We start from the raw sequence: 24938 nt of genomic DNA, 5'->3' as shown, positions 1-24938 counted from the left end.
CCTACATCAGAGTCACACACTGGATTGATAAATGTGTTGTATATTACAAAATACAGATGCTGTATTCACAGAGGCTGAGGAGGTGCCTGAGATGTATTGGAGGCCTTTAAATGAGAAGGGAGCTACAGAATAGCAAAAGTATGCAAAAATCTTGTTTTTATATTTCGCATACAGGTCAAGTTACAAAATTTAAAGCATAACCTGCTAGTTGAGCAGCTAACAAGTTTATGTTGGAAGCTCTTCGACTTCTTTCACCTAAATTAAAACTGTTACAAAACTGAAATCTCACTGATCTTGAATGGAATTCTCTATATCATGAGCTAAATTCTGGTAGAGGTCAGGAGGAAAACTGAGCAAACTCAGAAGTTTAGAGTACTTCTGCCTTGGTGCTTAGTTTCTTGATGGTCAGAAGGCCTAGTAATTTACTGCTAAATAATTCAGGTTCAGAGTATCATTATAGTGTGAGGTATTGGTACAAATTACTAGGGAGCATCCTTTCTTAGTCTGCTGTAGCTCTAGTGATGTTGGGGGAGATGTTATGGTCACCTTGTAAAGTTTACACATGTACGCTTGAAAGACACATTTACAACTGCACACTGATTTGCAAGCTGCCAGGACGCAGTTTGATTTCTTGAGGAGACCGCTAAGGTGAGGTTAAATACTTTTTGCCCCCTTCTGTTTGCTTTGGATCTAATCTTCAAGTGGCGCTGCTGGGCATTTTATTCCTCTGGTTTCAAACAAGGCAGTTTCTCCCATCACTCAGTCAGGCATGTAACTTAGAAAAGGAGTTTTAGCTGGCAGGTTTCCTGAGGCATCCTCTGCAGTCGGGGGAGGTAGGCTGTTTGAAAGGGAGATCCAAAGCAGGGGCACAAGGCTTGCAGCTCCTATGTGGCGGTGGCCTCTCATGGCAGGGTTGTGCTGCAGACTCACCGGGACACAAGGATTGGTCACCCGGTTTCATTTAATCACATATTCAGAGGGAAGTCAAGGCATCTCAGAGTTGGTGGAACTCTCTGTACTGAGGGCACTGTATTTCAAAGCAGCTTCTCAGACTCCTTCAAGTGATTTATGCAATGATGGGAACAAGAATTTCTTTTCTGAGCTGAGATATGATTGTGGCGTCCATCATAAAGTGCTTTGAGACAGCTTTGAATATGGATTGAGTAAAATCCTTCTCGCTGCTCAAGAGCATTGAAGTTATTATCAAGAAAGTAAGTTGCTGATTCCTCTGAACTCTCTGATAGCATTAACATGTATTCTTGTTTCTCTTTAGCCTCAGGCAGCTTTATAAAGAGATGTGTTTAGAATGCAGACATTCACCCATAAGCAGTAAAAATGTGCCTGATGTAAGAGGAGGTCTCTTACTATGTGTTTTAGAAAAAATTGTTTGACTCGCAAGAAGCATAATGCACATTTTGTAGATTGTACATTGATTTTTTTTTCACTTGCTGAATGTCTTGAGTTATTTGTCTCTTTGCAAGTATGGCTTAGCATAGCACATCACTGAGCACAAATTTTGTTAACGAAATGCTGAATGCACAGTAAGGGAATTTTGCAGAATTGGGTCACCAAAAGGTTCTTCCTTTCTCATCTTTAAGCTTCTGAACAATTATTGTCCTGAATGGTGGTCCTGTGTCCTTTGTTGAAAGTTTATTTGATTTGTAACCCTTGAGGGGCTGAAGAATTCTTTAAACCTGTTCTTGAACTATGCAGACTAAAAATACTCTGTAAGTGTGTTGATGACATTGAATGATGCTTATGGTACAATAGCTGACAACACAGTATTTGCTGTCTTTTTCAGACTAATGGGCATATATCTGGGAATGGAGATGTGTATCAAGAAAGGCTGGCTCGTCTGGAAAATGATAAGGAATCTCTTGTTCTTCAAGTGAGTAGTCACCTAAATTATTTTTTTCTGCTCTTACGTTCATAAGACTTTTTGATAGTATGTGATAAAACCTCTGAGGATTTATTTGCAGTTGTGTCATCTTGGATAGTGTTCAGAAGGCTTGCTGATACCTGAGACTTAACACAGATTAAGGATATGTATGAATTTAGATGGCAGGAAAAATCTAAAGGGCTTTCTTTCTGCGCATCTGATCTCTTTTTGAATCTTGTAAGGTGAACAGGTCTGCAGAGTGACCACGTTCTAACATTCATTATCCTTAAGATCACCATTTTCCATGATCATTCACGTGCTGTCTGCATCAGGTGACATATGTCCTGTCCTTATGGTGACAAAAGCTTTGGGACTGGCCAGCAGGCAGGAGGAGACGAGCAGCTTCTCGGAGGTCCTGCTCACCTGCTGCTGGGCTGGTCTGGGTCAGCCCCGAGTGCTCTTGCCAAGCTGGCTTATTCTTGTCATCAGAGTTGGGACTACTTGACACCCCTTGGTCTGTGCGGGTGTCCTGCAATCCCCTGACACAGACCTGGATTAAGGGCTGCGACAACGCTGAGCTTTGATGTAGGCAGCTTTCCCTCGTTCCCATCAGTTCTGCAGATTTACTCAAAAGAGCCTGTTTAAAACAAAAGCTTAATTCAGAAGAGGCAAAATGGGAATCAGTCTGCAGCCTGAAAGGTGTTGTCTTGGTCTTGCCTAGCCTCAGTCCGTGTGTTTTAACCTCCTTTGCTTTTATTCTTCTAAAAAGGAGAAGCTGTACCCTATGGTACACTGTGTGCAATCACTGGTAAAGCGGAATAAATTGTATGCAGTGAGGTTTAGCTATTTGGTTGTTAAGGTAGGAGCTGGTGGGTTTTAGTTAATGTATTGTCATAGCAAAAGCATAATGGTTGCCTGTAAAATGCAGCAGCCACCCCTTGCAAAAACTTCCAGGACAGGTCAGCAGGGGAGGTGCAGGATTGCATTGTGTCTGCCAGAACTTTGGCTGAAATTTCAGTAAGCATGAGGGGAGAGTTTTCCCTCCTCTCTTGTCACCTTTGCCCCACGTTGTGTCCGCTACAGAGCTGCGCTGCTGCTGCTCTTCCTCCCATGGTCCCGTTTTCATCTGTGACTCAGGCAGCACTGTTACTTACATATAGTTCTTCAAGTGATACATATGGCATTGGTGCAACGTACTAAATATGCATCCCATTTTCTCCACTGTGCAGGTAAGTGTGCTTACAGACCAGGTGGAAGCCCAAGGAGAAAAGATTCGGGATCTGGAGTTCTGTCTAGAGGAGCACAGGGAGAAGCTGAATGCCACAGAAGAGATGCTGCAGCAGGTATTTCACAGGCGCGTGTCTGTCTCGCTGTCCGTCTTCATGCTGTCTTAACGAACTGCGTTTTGCTTTGGTGAGAGCGGTGTTGCACCCCTTGATGTCTCTTAACTAACTGATAATTTTCTTCCATATTTGCTTTAAAGTCTTTGTACTTGGTGACGTCAGTGCTGCTTTATGCTGTATCCAGTCCTGCTCTTCTTTGAGCCTTTCCCCACTGAACTTCAAAGAGACTTGGATTAAAGACTCTGGCGGCATGGGTGGATTCCCCTCAAAGCTCCTTGCTGCCCAGACCGACTGTGATGACAGACAAGCTTTTTTCTCATCCTGTCCCCATGATCTCAGATGCATCCTATGTGCCTGCATTCCGTCAGATGGGTACTAGCTGTGTTCCTTGCTTCAGAGAGTGCAAGGAAGAATGTGGAGCTGTTCCCCATGAGAGAGGCCTTTAGTTGCAGAAATAAATTAGTGTTTCTTCCCCTTGGATGAATAATTCTGTTCTCTTCCTCTTTATCTTGAATCAGGAGCTTTTAAGCAGAACATCCCTTGAAACTCAGAAGCTGGATCTTATGGCAGAGATTTCCACTCTGAAGCTAAAGCTTACATCTGTAGAGAAGGATAGCTTGGAGTATGAGGACAGATTCAGAGACACAGAGGTGAGTAAAACCCAACTGAATAAATTGTGAAAGCTGCGTGTGACTTCATGTTACCTGAAACCTTCCTGGAATTTTTTTTTTTTTTTTTTTGCCAGGCAAGAAGGGAATTACTCTTTAAGGTTAAAACACGTATCACTTAAAATAAAAAGTGTCCTATTTGGTAAACCCTGGTTTTACACAGAAAGATTTCAAAAAGCAGTTTTTGATTCTTGCCATCAGATCTCACGAGAGATGGTATTTAGGATGGATTTAATTAAAATCATGAACATGCTCCACTCTCCTGTCCCAACTTGAAACTGTCATCATCTTAGTAAGGCATGTCTGAGGCAAATGCTTAAGCCCACTGCAAGTACAAGCCCACGTGCAGAGACATGGCACACTAAAAGACATAACTTTTGGTTTCGGTAACAGAGAGAATGAGGTGACTCAGCGGGAGGGCATTTTGAAGCCTCACTTCAAACCCCAGCCCCACAGAAGCCCAGGACTGAGAGGCCAGTGGTTACTCATCTCAGCCTAGCTTCAGCCCAGCGGTGTACAGTGCCGGGCAGAGCTGCAGACCGGAGCTGCCATCCTGGCGGCACTCTCCTGTGGCTTTTGCCCTCTGTGCACTGCAGATCTGTGTAGCTGAACCGTGCTTGTGTTTGAAGCTTGTGTTTGAAATCCTCAAAGCAGGTGGGCAAGTCCAGTTTTTCCAGGAAACTCCCAAGAATCAAGCCAAGCTTTGCTGACAGGGTGACATACCCCGTATCAGAAAATACCTCAGTGTCTGCCTAGGAAGCAGAACAAAATTTCCAGCTCTGAGTTCATGAATGAACTGAAATGTTGGATGTTGGTCTTGTGGATGTTGCAGTTGTCATTCGTTTCTAGAAGGGAAGAAGCCATAATGTCATCACAGGAGACAAAATTTGCCCTTTCCATTTCAATCAGTGGTTTATCAACTCCCTTCCAGTTTCCTACATGTTTTCCAGCAGAGTGTCATTCCTCACTTGTATTGCAAGTGTAAGAACAAAAGTTAGGCTTGCTTTTGAATTACTTTCTTTGGGCCTTTCAGAAGTAATACACAGACCCAAAGAAGTCCATAGGTTGACAACTACTGACTCAAATCATGTTCAACTTTGAAAGGTGGTGATCATTTACGTAGCGTTGTTGCTGTCCTTCCTGCAGTGTGTAGCACATCTGTGTGCTGCCAAGCTGTGGACAAGATACATGTTGCCTCCCGTTACCTTTTCCTCTAGATTGGTACCAGATGTTACGTGAAGAATCACAGCACTGCCTTAAAAGCAGCTGGTTTTGCAGTCCAGGCAAGGCTGGAGAAATTGGCAGGTGGAAAGGTGGAGGGAGTAGGAGATGTGTTAAGAGCTGGCTGCTTTTTCGTCTCCCGTGAGGTCTCTCTGCCCACACAGTGCTCAGCTCTTTCATGAATCTCATAATGGATAACTTTTCACCTGTATATTAACACCTATCATAAGCAGCCCAAACAATAGATAAATGAGTTGACATCAGCAGTGAATGGCTTTGGGGAGGCAAGGTTTGGTCCAAATGACTGCAGTGAGCGGGTGCTTTCAGAACTGCGTTCCACTGCATCTCCGTTTGTAAACAACCCGTGGCTTGTGCTTTCCAAAACAGGTAACAAAAGTGACCGGGCTTTGGGTGATTTGCTTCTCTCTTTCTATTCTTATTTTTATTTAATATGATTCTTTGATGAGCTTTCTTCTACTCCCCCTTCTTTCATTTCCCTCCTGAACTGCAGTCTCTCTGTAACTAAGCAGCACAATTCAGACAGCACACCAAGAAGGTGGATGCGGAGCTACCTCTGTTACCACAAAAGTGGTTAAGTGTGAGGACCACAACCTGCACTGCAACTCCGTAGGCTCAGCACAAGAGGCCTAACTGCATGACAGCTATGAGGACCTTTCTTTTTGAAATACCTTGAAATACACTTAATGCCTTTGATAAAAATAAGATGACCTAAATTATGTTTAAAAGCTAACTGCTATAATTACAAGCTATATGTATTTATTTTCTGGATACTTATACTAGGACTAATGAACTATTACTAAAATGTTCCTCCCTCTGAAAACCAGAATGATGCGGTTTAGTGTGATGCAAATTATTATGTTGTTGTCTTTGTTTCAACACTTTATAGCTGTAAAATGGCTTAGACGTAGACACTGAAAGGGATAACGTATCTTAATTTCCATTTTGTTCAGTGGAAAAATGGCTAATTAGTTGTAAGGGTCTCAGCCACACAAATCTCTGACAGGTATTTTGGAGACAGGACTTATTTAAGAGTACACAATATTTTGTTCAGTGTTGATCAAATTATATTCCTGTGCAAAGTAATAGATGATCAATTATTCCAGCACAGCTGAGTATTTAAATGGATATTTAAAGGACTCTACTATAAAACACATTATGGCATTTACATGTAGCGTTCAAAATGGAAAAAAATTAATACCCAAACTGGGAAAGAAAAGCTATGAATATTGCTTCTGTTTTTATTTAGGGAAAAGAAAGTGAAAATAATAATAAAAAAAATTGACCATATTAAAACAACTTTTGTGGAGCTACTGTCTCCTACAGAATTACCATTCAGATTAAATCCTTCATATTATCCAGTTTTGATGTATGTCTGTCATTGCAACTTCCCATTCCAGCTTGGTAGGTTTCTCATATTCACCATTCTTTATCTAAACAGACGCTTCACTGGGTGTGTAAGTTTTTTATTTGTTTGTGCTCTAGGACTTTCCTGTCTAGATGTTCAAAAATGCACAGCTTTTTCAAAGCTAATTGTATACTTAATAGAGATTTAGAATTGTTCTGTTCCTTAAATCATTCCAGTCTTTCCACTTTCTCAGCAGATACCAGCATTATTTTCCTTTAGGAGCATAGGTGGTCTGGGTTACTCTGAGTTTATGTAAGAAAATACCATTCAAGGGAGTTTATTTAGGGAGGAATCCATAACCAGATGTGGTCTTTGAAGCAGCCTCAGAGGTTAAACTGGCTCACTCAAGGGGAATTCCTCATAATTTAAACACCACCAGTCTCCTTTGTGCAGATGAATTTCTGAGTGGAGCAAAACTACAAATATAGTTTCTGTTTCCAGTGCCAGTAAGGAAGCCTCTGAAGCTTGAATTTATCATTGCTTTTTTGTCCTCCCTGGCCCAGGGAGCACAAATAACATGATCAGGGAAGGAAAAGACTTTGGGAAATATGAGTCTGTATGTCCCACCCCCTCAGCTCCATTCATGGACCCATGCAAGGAACAGCTGTTGAGTGTTTGCATGGAGAGACCTGACCCTGGATCAGAAGAGGACCATTTAATGGCTTTTTCCCGTTTTGCAGGTTTTTTAAGACTGGAACATGCATTGCGCCCATGGCAGGTATTTTAATGCATTTATGGGTGCACAAAGAGGAGGTGTTAAATGCGAGCAGAGCAGGTGCCATACACTGGCCACCGCGTGGGTGACTGTTCTACTGCTGGTTCATCCAAGTCAGCTAGGGAACTTGGTGGGTTTTTGGTCTGATCTCAGATCCTGCTGAACCCGTACAACACCCTGAGTGCCATGGGGACATACACAGCTCAAGCATCACACTGGTCCCAAAAGCTCCTCAGGTCATAAGCAGTTACAATGGTTGTCAACTTCAGGTTTCAAGCAATGCTGTGATCTCCTTGCTGGGGCTGCTGCAGGAGGGGGCAAGGCGCAGTCTTTGCTGTGAAAAGTTTGTAGTCAAAATCAGTTGAACAGAGAACAGTGGAAGAAAAGGGTAAACAGGGCAGCAAGCAGGAAAGTGACCTATACTGGGAGTGCTAAGATTTCTTGGGGAACCTCAGTGTCTTTGACAGTCTTTACCTCCGGTAACTTGCCCAAAGTTAAATAGTAATTCAGTAGCAGTAATTCAGGCAGCCCTGTTTGAGCCTTTTCTTTTTCCTCTGCTCATTTGTGCAATGGTTGACCATCTCTTTTGTACTAATGACAGTCTGTATATGAAACCTGGTGGATCTTTAATGTGCTCCTCTGCCTCAAAAAGATGAGAATGAATGTTATTTACAGTTACTGTGTTGTAGATAACTTAAGACGTGAGTTAATGTTGCACTTGCAAAGGAGTAATTGAAAATATTTTTAGGGAAAAGCATGCCGTTAGGATTTGTGTTTAGTTCTATTTAATCCTTCAGCAAATTGCACAGTATTTTTGATGACCAGTTACAGTGGTAAAGGATCCCATTACCTATGAAGCCCATAACAGATTAAGCAGAATAATTTAGTTTCTGCTCCAAGATCTTACACTCATGGATTCTGGTTGCAAGACTGCTGTTTTCCGTGACGTTGTGAGTGCATCTTGACATTTCTCTTTATTGATATGGATTCCGCTAACATTTTTCATAAAAGGAGCAGAGTTTTGGTTTGTTATTGCTTTTTCTCAGAGGGGCCTTTTGAATATGGATAACTGGTTTCCCTCTCTTCCTCTAGTATTTCAAAAGTGACGTAGTTCAAGCGATAAATATGTAGGCAACAACCTAAACAGTTATTGCTACACATCATATTTTGACATTGAATCGTGCCAAAGTAAAAATAATGGCCGCAGGAGAGAAAAGCCCCAAACAAATCAATTGTCATAGTGTCAAAGCTGACCATCAGGCCTGGGAACATGGATTTGTTAGAGATCTTGAACACTTGGTGTTGACAAGAAACAGCTCAATTAATGTAGTCATGCAGACTGACATCCATGTACGTTTATACTTAGAAAAGTGATGTGCTTTATAAAGGTTACACATTGAAGAATCAGTGAGGAATTGCAGGTGTATCCAAATCAGAAAGTCATACATCAGCAATAGTAATTACCAAGAGCATCAAAATGTTCTCTATTTTTATTTGTCCTCATAGTTCTGGTAATTGTGCTTGGATCTTGCTAAAGAAATACAGATGCTGCCCAGTTGCCATCAGGTTCATTAAGCACAAAATAATAACCAGAGGCTTGTAAGCTTAGAAAACGTGGCACGGGGCTAGGAGGCAGGTGTTAGCAGGGACCTATGAATGCCCTCTGAGTGTCAGCTGCTGACTTATTAATTTATGAATTATAAATCTCTACTAATTACACACTTAGCTCTGAAAAATTGTGCTTACAGTTGTTAGCTCGGTGTACATTGATGCTTGATATGGATAGGATTTGCCTTACCATGTAGGAAGACAAGCCAACCTAAGTATCATAGTATCTTCTTGGTAGTTTAAAAACCGTCATACTGCAGTTCCGGTTCTCTTATGTTTTCTAGGGTGCACAAAGAACTCATCTTCTCTTTTGAAGGGTTTCCTGGTGATACAGCATTATAGTAGCTGCTCAGAAGCTTCTTTGTTTTGTTTTCTTTTTTTCTTTTTTCTCTTTCTTTTCTTTTTTCTTTGTTTTTTTTCTCGTTTCTTTTCTTTTTTTCCCTTTTTTCTTTTTTCACACAAACATAACGCTGATCTGATGTCCATACATAAACTAAAGGTCAGTGAGGTGTACATGAGGCAGAAGCTTGCTTGATATCTTTGAGTTGTGTGAAAGCCACGGCCTTCTGGTAATGTGTTCCCCTGCTGAGCAGGAAGATCATTTTCCCAGTAAGCTGTGGCTTGTTTTCTCTTATTTGGAGGGACATTCTCTCCTGGGTGTCCCCCAGACTTCCTGCAGGTCTGCAGCTGGCCACTTAAGATCCCATTTCCCCATCTAGAGGATGGGGAGGTTTGGAGAAAGAGTGCCTTGCGCTTCGGTGGGGCAGTCAAGTTCAGGATTCATTTGACCACTGCCGAAAGGGAGCTGTAATGCTGGTGGCAGTCAGGGCTGGTCTCCAAAGCTGGTAGATCTTTCCTGGAGGATGGCCAGGAGGTCGAGCCGTTCTCCTGAAGAGCTCAGATGTGAGTTGATGGTGGCTCCGAGTTTCTTCCAAACCAGGCTGAATTTGCAAAGCTCAGCTGTAGTGGCGCCATTGATGCTTGAACATGTAAGCCTTTGTGCTTGTAGAAACTAGCGATGACTCTTCCATTCAGCCCTCAGTTAGAGGGCCTCATTTGAGTGGCAGAAACACGGATTTGCACTGCAACCATTTCATATTTTAAAAAGGCGGATGACGGCTGGCGAGCCTGGGGTGTGGGAGGGACTGGCAAGGGGAGGATGTGGCTGCTGTGTATTGAAGGATGGCTGCCACGGTTTTCCATTACCGACTCGTGTTGGTGGACGTCCAAGCAGTTGAGCAGCCAGAGGGGCAGGAAGCATTTCTTGGCCCTCAGCACAGGGAACACAACTTCAGTTTATGTCTCCCTTTGTCTTCTGCCCTCTTGCATTCACTGCAGTAATGCAGAAACTGAGAAATACAGTCCCTGGATATCTAGAAAGCTCTGAATTGCTTGACTTAGCTATGAATTTGGGTGGTGTGTTTTTGTGTGCAGCATGCCTTTTATTGCTTCTGTGTTTTTATGGTCCTACCAATGGGTAGCTATTGTTCTATTTAATTTTCTGAATTTCTTTGTTGTTTCTGGTCTTATTTTTCCCCTCACTCAGGATTTGATCCAGGAAATAAATGAGTTGCGGTTGAGAGTGGGAGAAATGGACAATGAAAGACTCCAGTATGAGAAAAAACTGAAAACGACCAAAGTAAGTGAGGCTGAGGGGAAGAAGCAGAGGAGTATGTAAGTCAGGCTTTAGAAGTTCGCTGTCTTTTCCCCAGTCCTTGCCTGCACCCTGCAAAAACCTAAGCATGCTCAGGCCCAGGGGTTTCATGGTGCTCACTTAGCATCTGGGGTTATTTCCAAATTTCATGCTATGGTTTTCAGATTTGGGCATTGTTTTTTTTAATGAAGGATAACTTACCATGCAGCTGGCAGTTAACACTAAATTTGTTACCTGTTTAGACCCTTTTAGACCCTTTAGACCCGTTTAGACACATATGTGTCAGGAAACACCAGCTGCAGTACATAAGGCGTGTGCCATAAGCTGAGCATGTATTTTCTCCTAAATGTGCTAAAAATCAGCCACTTCTGAAGAGAAAGCATTCACCTAAGTAATTCTAGCAGCCTGTTTCTGTAAGTGTTTAACTTATCTTTGCCATTTAGCCTTGTCTCTTTTCTATCTTCAGTTTTCTCTCACTCCTCTGTCTCTGTTACCAGTCTTTAATGGCCAAACTTTCTAGTATGAAAATCAAAGTGGGTCAGATGCAGTATGAAAAGCAGCGGATGGAGCAAAAAAGCCAGATTCTAAAGGTGTAGTAGTTTCTGGGTAACATCAGGCCTGTTTTGAATCCTTCATATTCCACCATTTTACGGTCTGTCCTGCATCGTACTGTCGTGCTTTGTTCTTCATTAATTGCTGTGTGTTGATATGCAGTGTGCCCTTTCCCATTAGATGTGGAAAGCTCTTTATGTAGGTATTCCTTGTAAACAGCTTTTATGTCAGATGGGAGAGGATTTTACTGTGCTGAACTTTGCATAGGCTAATGGATTGGAATATGACTTGGGTTAAAATCATTCCCCTTCCAAGTAAAGATTGTCTCTTCTGTAGCTTACATCCATTATCCAAACAGAACTTTTTCTCCCCTTGTTGGAGAAAATTTATTCATGAAAACTACCTAGAAAATAGTGATTCTTTTATATTGTCTTCTCTCCCACATGTAAATTCACATATTGTGTTACTAATTCAGGGGAGGAAATACACATTGACAACCACATGCAGCTCTAGTTGCCCAGGGGTATAACAGCAGCTTCTCAACTGACCAAGAGATGGTCTGGTTTGGGAGAAGCTTGCGTCCTACACTGGCAGAAATCCCATCAAAATCAGTGCCAAGTTGGAGCACTGCAGGATTATATTACCCAACCACTGTTCTGGAAGAGGCTTTGGTTTCTTGACAATTTTAAGATTGATCTATTTTTCCAATGATGCTTTAGAGCAAACATGAACCAATTTCAGGAAATTCTCTAGTCTGGGCCACAGTTTGGGTGGCAGACATCACTATATATTCGCAAACATATCTTTTGAGAGAAGCTCAGGAATATACCTAAGCCACAATATTCCAGTTCGGTTTATTCCTTTAAGGATTTAAAACTTCAGTAAATGCCAAAATTATGAGTCTTGCCTTGTTTTGTTTAGTTTACAAACTGAACAAATTAAATTTTCAGTGTCGGGTACATTTGCACTGAGGGTCCTGTCTTGATTGCACAAGATATCCTCGGACATCAAAGAAACATGTTACTAATCTGGGTAGGATTTGACTCAAATTTTAAAAAGTTAAGTGCATGGATCTGTGCCAGTCACTTGCTAGTGCAGGTGGTTAGATATAACTTAAAATTTGACAGCGTTTATCTAATGCACCCCAACTCCCCCAAACACCATCTGTCTTATTCCCTTGAATCTCAACTCTAAGCTTCCTTTCCTAATGCTTGATCAGCAGACACAAACTGTGGTAGAGGTACCACATTTTTGTCTGATCTGCTTTCCATTATGTGTCTATGTGCTTGATGGTGTCGTGATTGATTTTCCTTTTATAGAAGCAGTTGTTATTTCTGAAACTGTCCTCAATCTGGTGTAAGCACAATTCCATAATTGTCCAGCTTTGAACATGCAAATGCCCTATAGATACCAAAATGTAAGTGTTGTGAGGCTGAGTTATGAACACCAAAGTGTTCATAAATTTTAGCATTCAGCCTTATCACCTGCACTTTTTCTGTCTCTGCAAGGTTAAATAAATCAGAAAACTGCTTTTTTTGCTTTACTCTTTCTTCTTTAAATTTAGATGTAAAATCTCTTTTCATTTACACGTTGAGACTGACACTTTTGGATCATAGGCCCCCTGGCGTTGGCCCCTTACAGTCTCAGTGGTCTGTTGTGATGTTCAGAGGCAGTTTGGTCGGTGTACCTTCAGCCAGTGTAAATGTCAGGGGGCCCTCAGTCATTTCCACCAGCTGAGGACCTCTCCACTGCACTTCACAGGAAAGAATTTTGGAAATGTCTCAGATGCGTGTGGAAACTGTCACTGAGTGATCCTGTGTCTGTTGCAGGATGAGCTAGCAGCTTTGAAAGACAAACTGGAGCAGAAGGAAGCCGAGGTAAAAAGGTTGCAAGAAAAACTGGTTTGCAAGCTGAAAGGAGAAGGGATTGAAATACTGGACAGAGGTAAGAAGAAGGGAGGCTCTCTCACTGCGTCCTCCTCAGTTACCTCATCTGAGGTCATGCTTCCATGAATGGTTGTACAGGAAATAACAGATAAAAGCCTCAATTTTCATATACTTTCTGTCTTCATGTTTACTTCTCTTTATATGTTCAGCGGGTGTTCGCGATGCAACTGCTGAACCTACTGTCGTAGCAAGTTCTTGATCAATTTCAAACTAGCCTAAGTAATCCCTAGTTAGCTCTTCACGTGCCTTGCATGGTGCCTCAAAAGATGTAGTTTATATTGGCAAAGAAATCCTTAAACTAATTTCAACAAGCTCCCCAAAAAGATTATACTGAGAAGGAAACTTTCTGTGTTATGCTGAGCTTTGCTTGTATACTCTTTACTGCTAGGGAAGGGGAAAACCCATACTGCAAACCAGAGTATGATGTGTACCAGCAAATCTTCAATGTGGACCTAGCTGTTAAGTGGGTGGAATTGAGGACTGGTTCTGGATTTGTGCATTGGCTAAGTCTAAATCGTAATTAAGCTTGAATTAGCACGGAAACTTTACATGTCAGATAATTCTTTTATTTGCTTGCAAGGAAGAAACAAAATCAGTATTTATTTTGGGGAACTTATTTAAAAATAGAAATTTTTCTTTAAAGCCTCACAATAATTTTCCACAGGCTTTTTTGACGTGCTGCAATTTCAGTTCTGAACATGTCTCACTGATGGTTATTGCTGGTTTTAAGATTCTGCTTTTAAAGTACGTTTTTTAGAAAAATAAAGCCACAAGAGATTAGTCTCCTCTCCTGACCCGAGGAGGAAAATGCTGTGTGTAGATTGTCACATTTTGTTTAATAAAATGATCTGTTTTCAAAACACTGCGTAAGATCACTACAAGTGACCACATTGAATCATGATGCGTTTGTTTGGGTTTTCTTAATAACATTTAAATGTGAACAGGTCTGACTTTATTGCATTTATGACGACTTATATGGGGCTTTTGTTCCTGGGAGCTGCTGTGTATGTTGAACTTCCATTACCCTCTGGTTCTCAGCTTTAGTTTAGTTTTCAGTATAGCTCAGCAGGAGATCTTCTGCCATGGTGAACCATGTTTTTTCTGACGTGGACCAATATTAAGTAATGCCGTTTACAGATAACACAGGTTATCTGCCCCATTAGCTGAATTGTACTTTCTGAACAAATATGCGTACGTTATCGCTTAGATGCCTTTTGCCAGTAAAGTGTTAGCTTAAGAGTAATCTATTGGCATAAGCCTTTTCTGAGGCTTTACAAGTGAAAACATGCAGCTGAAAAAATATATCCTTGAGACAGGTAGTTGTGTATGAGAGCAGTGAGGCTATTTTGTGTCTTTATAAATGTTAGCACCCGGGGAGTGCAGCCTGAAACCATGAACTGCTTGCTTCTACAATAATAGATAGCTGACTCCTTAAGTATCAATATTGTCATAAAAGTTATTTAATGTCATAACCTTCATGCTAATTTCAAATCCGATGGATTTTCCTGCACAGATGAAAATTGTAAAAAGAAGCTCAAAGATAAAAGTAAGGTTTCTGGTGTCTTTCCACAAGCATTTGCATTTCAGAAGTGCATTTCAGAATAGCTTTCTGCATGTGTCTGCAAAACTGCTTTAATAAACATTGTTAGGTTGCATAGTCTATAACCCTTAGTTACACTTACAGTAAAATTTGAGAATACGGGTGGATATATCATGCTTGAAATAAGAAGTTTTCTGAAGAAAAGCTGATAGGCGAAGAAAGATTTGGTCTCATGGAGACTCACAAAACAGTTGCCTCTCAATGAAATGCAATCGCAATCCAGTAAACCAGGTTTTCTGTTAGCAGAACTGAGTGAAAATCGTTGGAACTGGATCAGCTGCAGTTTTATCCCAATGTGTCCAAATGTCTTTTATCTAGAAAGCCAGCCAGGCAGCTTGTTTTCTTCTTGCATTTCATTAAGGAGGAAAATGTTCCTCCTTCTCTCTTTTCTGAGAAATTTTAGGAAGTTGAAACCAGGTAAAATGCTTTCTTGCCAGTGAATTTGGCCACCTGCCTATGTTTGTGACGAAATTTAAAGTTTACTTCACTTATGCAAGGTAGATTTTTAGCAAAAATGGAGATTGTTTCCATTCTTTTTGAATTTCTGGTCCACAACACTTCCAAAATCTAACCTGGTTAGAACACACATGTTTCCATGTATTTATACTTCTGTGTAAATAAGGGTTGTAGATGAAGCACAGAACACTGATGTCTGTATTAGGAACCTTTTCCATGTCTGAACTACAATATATATTCTAGCATGAATGCTCATCACAGCAAATACTTGTATCATTCTGTTGTGCTGTCCTCACTTCTACATCCATACTGAATTAAGACTAAGTGTCACTGCACAATGCTTTCTTCATCAGATCTACATTAATCCTATTGCTTTGTATAGTGGGTTTTTGAGATGTCGTTTGGGGTCTTTGTTGACTGTTGTAATGAGGATGCATTTTATTGCACTCCAAATGTAGTATTTTATATTTTGGACTTTTCGTTTTGCAATTATTTGATTATTTGAAAGAGGGAAATCATGAAAGTCAAGGAGTAGTTTTACTCCTGACTTTTCCATTTTCCTAAGGCTGAGGGGGGTGGGTAAGGAAATTTTCCTGAATTTCATCATTTCCATGATAAAAATGTCAGAAAAAAGGTTTTGAAGAAAAGGGGTTTTCTTCTATGTATTTCCATCTAAATTAGAGTTTAAGTGGCTTATGCGTTGTCTTTTAATTTGTAAATTTACTTTCAGTATTATCAAGTTGCGTCTAGGTTTTTTGTTTTTCTTATTTCCTTACGCTGTCTAATTTAAATTGACTTAGAGAACTGTATTGTGTTTTTAGATATAGAGGTACAGAAAATGAAGAAGGCAGTAGAATCTCTAATGGCAGCAAATGAAGAGAAGGTAGCGAAGTCATCATTTTTTCAGTAATCATTCATCGGATTTGAGTTAAATCTCTAAGAAAATCTTCACATATGAACTTGTCACAATTCAATTAAAAATCAAATTTTTAAGAATCAATGATTCACTATAGTCAAGCACTGCAGTGCTTTTAAGGGACTGTAACTGAGCATTTATGAGCTCTGTCGCATGTACACAGAGTCCTTACGCTGTTGTGTCATTCAGTTCAGTGGGACTGCAGTCTACGGCGTGCTCTGAAAATGTAGAGTTCTGTACAAGTTCCATGAGATATCACAGGCTGCGTTTCCAAAAGGACTTTCTGTAAAGTATGAATTGTTTTCATGCGTGGTTTTGCACATTCATATGCATGTGCATTTTGTAGGATGTTTCCTTTTGATCAACAAAGCCCTAAACCCTTTGATTACCGCTTTCTTTGTACATGCTAAATTAATTATACTCTACCTTTGACTTAAAGAGGGAGCTGAAATCCACTTTCAAGGCTGGGACAATTCTGGTGATCAACCAGATGATAGTTTTTGCTAAATAGAAGTTTTGATGTTTCAGAACCTCTCAGAGCTCTGGGTCCTGTCCCACCCACACTTAACATTTATTTTAGTTTCACAACCAATTAAACTGAAGAATATCTAGTATTTGTATTTCTTTTTTTTTTATTTCCTGAAGGAAGAAGCACAGTCACAACTTTCCTTTATTTTAGGATCGGAAGATAGAAGAGCTTCGGCAATCTCTGAATAGGTACAAGAAAGTTCAAGACATGGTGATATTGGCTCAAGGTAAAAAAGGTATTGTACAATCAAAAAAAAATTAAACTCTGCTCTCATTTAAACTCTAGGTGCGTTGCATGGTGTTATATTGACTCTTAGACTTACCGTCTTTGGAGGTACCTCTTAGGTAGAGTAAAAGCCAGGTCTTCAACTGGTGTGAACTGGTAAATTGCCTTTTTTGTCCAGGCAGATGCACATTTGGATCCCGTTTACGATCTGGTAGTAGTAACTATTATTGTCAAGTTGCCTATTTCCCCCTTGTAAAATTAGTTCGAATATGATAGGCTCTCAGGCTCTTTCCATAGCTTCCTGAAATGCCTTTCAGGGCTGGCTGCTACATTAACTGCTAAAAATTGCTATTCCCCTCTTGCATGTGTTCCTGGGGAGGGAGTTGTAGCTGAGCAGAGCAGTGCCTGAGCATGCACATTTCTACAAGCCAAACAAGTACTGCCCCAGTGGCTGTGCACGCTGTAATAGCAGTGCCCAAGAGCTGCAAAAATGTCTGTAGCAAAGTGGATGTGCTGCCAGGTCAGGGCTGTGGCGATGACACACTACGTCTTTGGCGTGTAATGAACCAGCAGCAGCTGTGGAATAGTTCACCTTCCCAACCCAGTGGGGGCCAGGCTAGCTTTTCCTACCAGTCTTTTTTCACACACCCAAAAAAAGAAAAGCCTTCTCTGCCACCAGATAATGAGCTTAACTGTGTGGCTGAAATGGTAGCTATAATAAATATTGTAACGCGTCATGGTCCATTCCGTATGCTCCAAGATTGGTGGAGGTTTCCAGATCCAGGAGGTTCTGGTCCCCAAAGGTGATAAATGTTGAGGTGGTCATCAGTTTGATGTAATTGAATTGAATAACCTATCTCTCTCCTTTCTCCCTTAAAAGAAAATCAAAAGTAACACATGGAGAACATTACACTGAAATGGTTCTGGGTTTTCAGATGAAAACACTTAGATATTAGAAAATGAGCATCTGCCTTTACAGCAATAATCCTGGCCTGGTGGGTTTTTTCCCTGCATCGTTCTATTCTTTCAGCGCTCAGGTTGCATTTTGCAGGTCACTGTCCTCTGAAAGAGCTGTCCCCAACAAATTTTAGATGTTAACTTTCTGATAATGTATGCACATATAATACATACGCAACTTTAAAGCCTGTGCACCAGTGTTGTATTACTGCTTATGGAAACCTCCTTTTGTCTTTGAGTCCTCTGAAGGCCAGAGAAGGCCAACCCAGCCTTCCCCAGACCTTGAATTGACTCGAGCTCGCTGCCTGAGCCTTCTTTAAGACAGACAAGGCTTGTGGCTTTTGTTGTCTGGGCAAATGTTGGAGGTGGACATCTTCGTAGGAGAGGCATGTAGGAGCCCCCAGGGATCCTTTCAGAATGAAGATTGTCAATAGCCAGAAGTGAGCAAGGAGGCAAAATGTGTGTTTTTGTGATGGTGAATTCATGGTTGGGCTCTTGTGTCTGCTGTCTTGGGCCAAGACAGGAAAAGTGGGGGACAGAGCCCCCTGGGTCATGCTGTTAAGACTGGGTCTAAAAGCCAGGGAAAAGAGAGGTTCCTGGTGCCCCTCTTTGCTTCTGACTGGCTTTTGAGAGGCCACCCCTGCAGGGAGGTGGTGATTGCAGCAATGAGATCCTGACTTCTGCTCCTGAGGGTGCTGGCTGATTTGTAGAACCACGTGAAAGCCCTTGCCCGCGGTCTCCAGCTGCCTTTCCTGCTCCCACACAAGCACCGCAGGCTTGAGGTGGGTGCAACGGTGGGGTCAGGAAGCAGCTTCTTTTAGTCCAGCATCAAGAATGTAAGCCTGGATGGGAGCTGGCATGCGCCAGAGCATGCTGGGCTGAAAACTGTGGGCTTTGGATCTTGGTATGTGAGGGCTTTTTCTTCCTCGAAACCACTGAGGGACACTAAGGATACAGCTGCATGTCTTCTATCTAAAAGACTGGGAAAGCACATTATCAGTGAGGGAAGAGGAAAGGTGGTGATGAGGGCAAAATACAATGCTGAGCGTTGAAGAGGAGTAGCATTTTTTTAATAGGTATTACTCTTTCATGCAGTGCTATGCTTTCAAAGACAGACGATGTTAAAACAGACCTCGAGACTTGGGGAACTGTGCTTTGTGGTCAATTCATGGAGCATGGACAGAGATTTCAAGCAGTGAAGAATGGGCAAGAGAGGTTTTTGCTGTGAACAGGCTTTGGTTTGTATTTGCATCAGATCTTTGGCAATCAGTGCTAGGTTTCTGCTCATGTTTTAGAAAGTGTTGCTTGCCTTTAACTTTTTCTTTCAGTGTCAGTACTTTGGTATCACTGGCAAGTGTGGAAATCCGAGCTTTTTGGTGGTACTGAGGCAGTTCAGGAGCAGCAGGTTGCTCATTGGGAGCAGAGGATGACAGATGCTGGTGTGGGCTATGGCATTAACTACATGAGACACACTCATTTTGTGGCAGTCTGCAAACATAATGTAGTCACTTAAAAGCTGGTGTTAGACTGCTGTGCAGTGGGCTGCATTTCTCCTACGGGTAACTTGAAGATACCATAGAGACATCTTAAGTTTCAGGCAGACTCGATCCTTGGTCTTTCCCTAGTGAATAAGGGAAAAGAAGTATTTAGTATGAAATTCCAGAACGTGGGACAGGAAATAACCACTCCAGTTTATTCAGCTTGTTGAAACTGATCCCACTAAATGCCCTGACAGTATTTGCTGGGCTTTTTGCTGTCAGATGTATGTCCTACTTCTGCTCCAACCCTGATATGTTGTGGTGGTTGAATTGGGAAGTGACATTTGGCAATGACTCCCCTTCTCCTATTGTAGTCTCTCTTAAAAAAAATTAATAATCCTGGCCTCTTCCCTTTTTGGCCCATAAATGAGCACGCCAGCTGTGCCTTGCATGGGAGCAAGGGTCATCATGTATCTAGAAGTAAAGCCAACACATTTCCATCTTCTCTGCTTTCAGGCAAGGAAAGTGACAGTGAAGACTTCTTGAATTCAGGGTCTGTTTCCACAGTTTTATTGGACACACCAAGTTTGACTGACCCAGAGAAAAGCCCATCCCCAACTCCAATAACAGCATCTCCAATCCACGATGAGTTTAACATGAATATACATGAAGAGGTATCTTTTTTTCTTCCTCATTTAATGCCATCGCTCCTTGAAAACATTGCTTGTGCTGTATTCATATTGCAGATGCCAAAACTCAAGTTTCTAAGAAGAGTTTTTGCTGGGTTGCACGGTTTTTAGTAATGTCCCGTATCCTTTAGGAGAATGTAGTTTTCTTGTGAAAGCTGCTGAGGAGTTTCATTTGAGTTCAGTTAAATTTATTTTTCTTAATCATCAGATGGGATCAGGAGCTGTATTTGTCATGAGAATGGGTTTAAACTGCTTTTGCTATCAAACATAGAAATTACTTTTCATATCAAACATAGCTGTTCGGAGCTGCATTTAATTTGTCAGGAACTTGAAGTAAACATGTTGGGACTTACTTAGTACATCCTGTCCTGTTTAAAAGGATGCAATCATCATTACATCCATTCAGTTAAGTGACAAGTACGTTGTGGTCCAGTCTCTGATTTTTACAGTCACATTTTCCAGTAATAAAACTATAGATCTCTTCTCTTAAAGCTCTGAGTCAGAGCAGGGATTTGACTTACTTAACGAAACTGCATGAACGCACTATGAAGAAACCTAAATTAAATTAAATGATTAGCAGCTTTTTTGGTATTCTCTGAGCGGCTGAGGACAGGACTAAATCTGAAAAGTGAACAACCCTTCATGGGGTCTGTGGCAGAGATTTAGCAGGCAGCTTTGGGAGACTTGTGAGATTTTTGTCTATGCTGTAGCTTGTCTGTGCAGTGATTCATGTTTTATCTTCAGTGCCATCTTTCTAGTAGTAAATCATTGTATTACAATAGAAAGAAAAAAATAACTTTCAAAAATCTTATTTCAGATCCTTCTTTTCCTATTTATCTGTTACTCTTTTTTCATTTATGACTGCTTAATTTCAGCTTATAACAGTGTAACACGTATTCTTCATTCTTTTTAGAATTCCTTACAGATCCACACCAGTATTTTACAGATTTCAATCCCTTCTTTTTCATCAACATCCAAGAGCTCAGAAACTGTTGCAGAGAAAGTGAAAACACAGCCAAGGCCAGATCCTGCAAGTGAAATAAGGTATTACTGTTTCTGTGTATTTTTCAGTTTCAAATCCAATATTCTGAGACGTTTAATAATCTATGACTCAAGTCATTAAGTCACTTAAACAAGGCTAGCATTCACTTGACTAGCTATAGCAAGCTATGCTTATGCTCGTGTTATCAAGTGCATTGATTAAATCTTTTTCAGTAAGCAAGTATTAATTTGGTTGCTGTTGCTTGTAGCAGCACTCATACTCTATACCAGCTGCTTCGCAAGAAATTAACAGGAGAGAAAAACTGATCTAATGTAACTGTGGACACAGAATCATTATTTTTATCTAGGTTTACATCATCTAGGTCTGGCTGAGATAGTGTTGGTTGTGCTAGCACAAATGTATTCCTGATGATTTGCATTTGGACATTTTCCATGGTGGCTAAAGATTGGTGTAAGGCATTGCCAAAACTGCCACAAAAGGACTGTCCAGCTCTAGCCTTGAGCTGTTAATGGAACCCCAGAAAGAACCTCAAGCAGCATTTCAAAAGACCAAGAGAAAGAGATATGCTTGCTGCTGTCCCTTGGCATGATGAAATGCAAGGATATTTCTTCACTCACTCTTACGAGAGCCCTGCCTGAGATTTTGACAGCCAGGTGAAATTTGTAGGCACAGTTTCCCAGGGAAGCCAGGGTGAGGATGCGTGGCTGCACCCCAGGGCTGTGCCTGAGCTGTGGCACCCCGGGGCCATCATGCTTGAACCCAGTGGCAGCTTCCTGGGTGAGAATTGGCTGACAGCTTCCTCCAGCGTTTCTAAGCCTGCACCCTCCTTGCCTGGGTGAGGAAACCTGGCCTTTGCAAATCTGGACTGGCACTGCAAGGAGTACTGAAAAGCACACCGGACTCGCAGCTACGCAAAGGCTGTGCTAGGGTTTTTTCTTCTGGGTCCAAATCCCTGGCTTTATCTAAACAAGTATCAAATACTAAGAATCCAGAGGCAAGGAAGTCTTGTTGGCTTAAAACTGTCATCGATCTCAATGTGAAAAATCAGTGTAAGCACAAGTTGATGTGTGATTTTTTTCCGGTTCCAGTCAAGGAAAGCATCCTATCCAGAAGACCAGCTCTGCTTGGTTTCTACTGTGCTGTGCCTTGTGCAGCTCTAGCCATCACCAGCAGGGATTTCATCTATGTCCCGTCTTGGAAAAAAGCAAACAAAGCACTAACCTGCAGCAAAATGCCACGCACTACGGGCGACTCACAGGGAGTCGGTGACCTCCGCGACTTGGTGCTGCTGCAGACCCTGCACATGCTGTAACCTTTGCATTTATTTAAGCTGAATAGTGCAGTATTGTCATCAACTTACAGTGCGAGTTATCTTTCCTGGGGCTCTTGAGCTCACCTTTGTCCTTTATGTTTTGCAAGACTCGGCGCCATAGAGGGGAAAATTTGCCATATGTTAGTACCATAACAGCTGAAGTGAGAACAGGATTAAAGCAGGCTGAAATGATAGAATTTCTGCATCAGCAAGGTATTTGGATGGGATCCCCACATGCCTTATTTTTTTCTTTTTTTTTTTTTTTTCTTTTTACAGTGCAGGAAGATCAATAGGTTCCTCCCCAGAAACACAGCTGTGTGATAGTCCAGTGTAAGTATCATAATCAGAAATGTTTAGAAAACATATTTATATGTGATTGTCAACTTGAACCCCCCCCCACGCACGCCCGATATTTTACATACTCGTGTAAATATGTAAACTAATTCTAGCCAAGATGATATTTAGTGGTTGTAGTTTTCTGCTCATGTCCTATGTTTTCATGATCATTATTTTCCAATGCTTTATCTGTGCACATGTGCAGTTAATTTCTTTTACATTGTGAAGCATCTCTAATTGGGTTGTAGACTGTCAATATACTTTGAAATTTACAGTTTTCCATAGGACATGTGCACGTGATTTGCTTTTTTTCTTTTGATAGCGGGGGAAAGGTGATCAGCTGACCACAATGAGAAAACAATTTTACTTTCTGCCACGTAGCCATGTTCCCAAGGGAAATCAGGACTATTTATGACTCGTAAGTTGAGTCAAAGAGGTTTATTAGTAAGAAGCCTAAGTCAACAGGGTTTGTCTGGTACACCATGTGAGGCTCAGCAGCTGCTTTTATTTTGAGTGTCTTAGTGCCATGAGAATATTCCCAAAGACAATCTATTCCCCTTATGTTGGTATGAAGATAGGTAACAATATTCAGTGAAATTGCTCTTAATTTATATCTGGTTGTGGGAAAAACTTTAATGGTAACTATCTTTTTAACCAGACTTAAGAGGTCTAGACTGTAAATCCCACCAGAAGTTGGGGGATGTCTGGTCTGAATGGAAGATGGAACTGAAGATAAAATACTAAAACACACATGGTTGACTTCTTTAAGGATTAAATTAGTCAGAAGCCTGTTGCTAAAAATACTGTTTTTCATAGCTTTTGTTTATATCACTTCCTTCGCCTGTGTAACTTCTGCTTGTGCTTCTGAAAATATCATGTTAAATAAGAAGCCAAAAATATCCACAGGTAGGCATCGCGTCACTGAAGCATTAGCAGCAGTAATTACGATGTGGAAGTTCTTACACTATCTTCTCAAATTTCGTGGGCTCTGATTAGTGCCTTGATTGCCTTAATTCAAAACGTCTTTGTTTTTAGTATATCTCATCATGTGTTATAATGCTTTCTTTAAAGCTGATCCCTGAGAGTGTTTTATTGTAGTAAATTTAATTCCAGTAACTTGGCTTGGTTTTTATGTTGTTGTTTCAGAACTTCACTGCAGAAGTCCAGCAGTCTGAGCAGTCTGAGAAAAGAGACATCCGAAGCGGTTGGTTTGGTCTTTTACTTCCTCTCATACCCTTAGAAATGGGGTTGATGTCTCTGTTGTGGCAGTGACCCCGTGGGTGCTCTGTTGCCACCTTCTGAGAAATTCTGTGTCAGACTAGGGCTCCTCATGCCATGTGTTAGCAATGGTCATGTACATGTGACTTCCTTCAGATTTCATTAAAGGAGAAAGTTTGTCCTTGAAAACAAAGGAGCCTTTTTTTGTTGTTGTTTTTGCATGAGGCGTTTACCTGAGACTATCTTGCTGTGTTTTTCCTCAGATAACAAGGTATTTTTTTTAGTTGATAGGCTTTTCAGATTTAAGACAAGAAGAAAGTAAGTCCCACTACTACTTCCTACCAGTGTTTAAGGCGAATAATTTTGGAAGGCCATGTAATTAATGCATTATAAAATACAGTGTGGAGTGACTATATGTTTTAGGTGGTTGGGAACAAAATACTGAGCCTTTGTATGTCTGGTGGTGGCTTCAGTTTAGGTCTCTCTTAAGTGACCGAAAGCAGCTGGCCTATAACAATGTCATCAGATCAGGGCAATTCCTGTGCTCTTTTTTGACAGCCTTAACTAAAAGCTGATGAGTTCCCTGACACCCAAGTGCTGAGCTGTGCCTTACAGCTCAGGAGGGATAACAGGACTGAAAATGTAACCAGAACTTGTTGATGAGAGCTAGAGTTCATGGGTTGGGTTTCTTTTTTTTTTTGTTTGTTTGCTTGGACGGCCAAGGAATGGAGGCTGTGGGTGTTTTATCTACTTGGCTTCTACCCTGTCTGATTCCTGCTTTGGGTCCTCTCAGCCAGCTGTGCTCATTAGTGCCTTAACAGACTGTATGTCACTAATTATATACACAGCTAATCCTTTACAAAGTAAACGAAAGCAACTGTATTTTCATGTCAGCTCACTGACCTCAAAGAAAGCAAGAATTAATCTGTGTGAAATACAGCTCTGAAGAGACTGATTTTGGGGGGAAAAGGAATAGGCGGGGAAGGGTATTTCAGTCAGAATTTAACTCAGGGTAACCGTAATGAATTGAATACTGGCTATAAACCGTGACTTTTTAAATGTCTGTCTTAATCTTTCTCAAACAGGACAGAGACTCTGCACAGAAGCCAACAGAGGTAATGTGTGTGTGTGTGCTCGTGCCTGTACATGGAGAAACACAGACAGCGAGTGGGTGTTGAAAGCCTCAATTGTGTGAAATTGTGGCATG

General features: G+C 41.2%; 1 protein-coding gene across 15 annotated transcripts in view; it reads left to right on the top strand.

Annotated features, from left to right (window-relative positions):
• PPFIBP1 (PPFIA binding protein 1) overlaps positions 1-24938 on the top strand; it is a 118887-nt gene that overhangs the window by 72360 nt on the left and 21589 nt on the right. For 6 of the 15 annotated variants that reach the window (XM_054187494.1, XM_054187504.1, XM_054187510.1 and 3 more), the window contains 14 exons: positions 1802-1888; positions 3109-3222; positions 3741-3872; positions 10407-10499; positions 11012-11104; positions 12896-13010; positions 14526-14558; positions 15890-15951; positions 16664-16748; positions 19690-19847; positions 20776-20906; positions 22454-22507; positions 23660-23717; positions 24817-24846. In XM_054187494.1, the coding sequence (XP_054043469.1) occupies positions 1802-1888; positions 3109-3222; positions 3741-3872; positions 10407-10499; positions 11012-11104; positions 12896-13010; positions 14526-14558; positions 15890-15951; positions 16664-16748; positions 19690-19847; positions 20776-20906; positions 22454-22507; positions 23660-23717; positions 24817-24846 (1245 nt within the window). The remainder of the gene's footprint in view (positions 1-1801; positions 1889-3108; positions 3223-3740; positions 3873-10406; positions 10500-11011; positions 11105-12895; positions 13011-14525; positions 14559-15889; positions 15952-16663; positions 16749-19689; positions 19848-20775; positions 20907-22453; positions 22508-23659; positions 23718-24816; positions 24847-24938) is intronic. The other 9 variants (XM_054187523.1, XM_054187568.1, XM_054187549.1 and 6 more) reach the window with 6 other exon arrangements.

The sequence above is a fragment of the Rissa tridactyla genome, chromosome 1 (genome assembly GCF_028500815.1).
Source record: "Rissa tridactyla isolate bRisTri1 chromosome 1, bRisTri1.patW.cur.20221130, whole genome shotgun sequence".
Lineage (NCBI taxonomy): Eukaryota > Metazoa > Chordata > Aves > Charadriiformes > Laridae > Rissa > Rissa tridactyla.
This window is presented reverse-complemented; position numbering and strand designations above follow the sequence as displayed.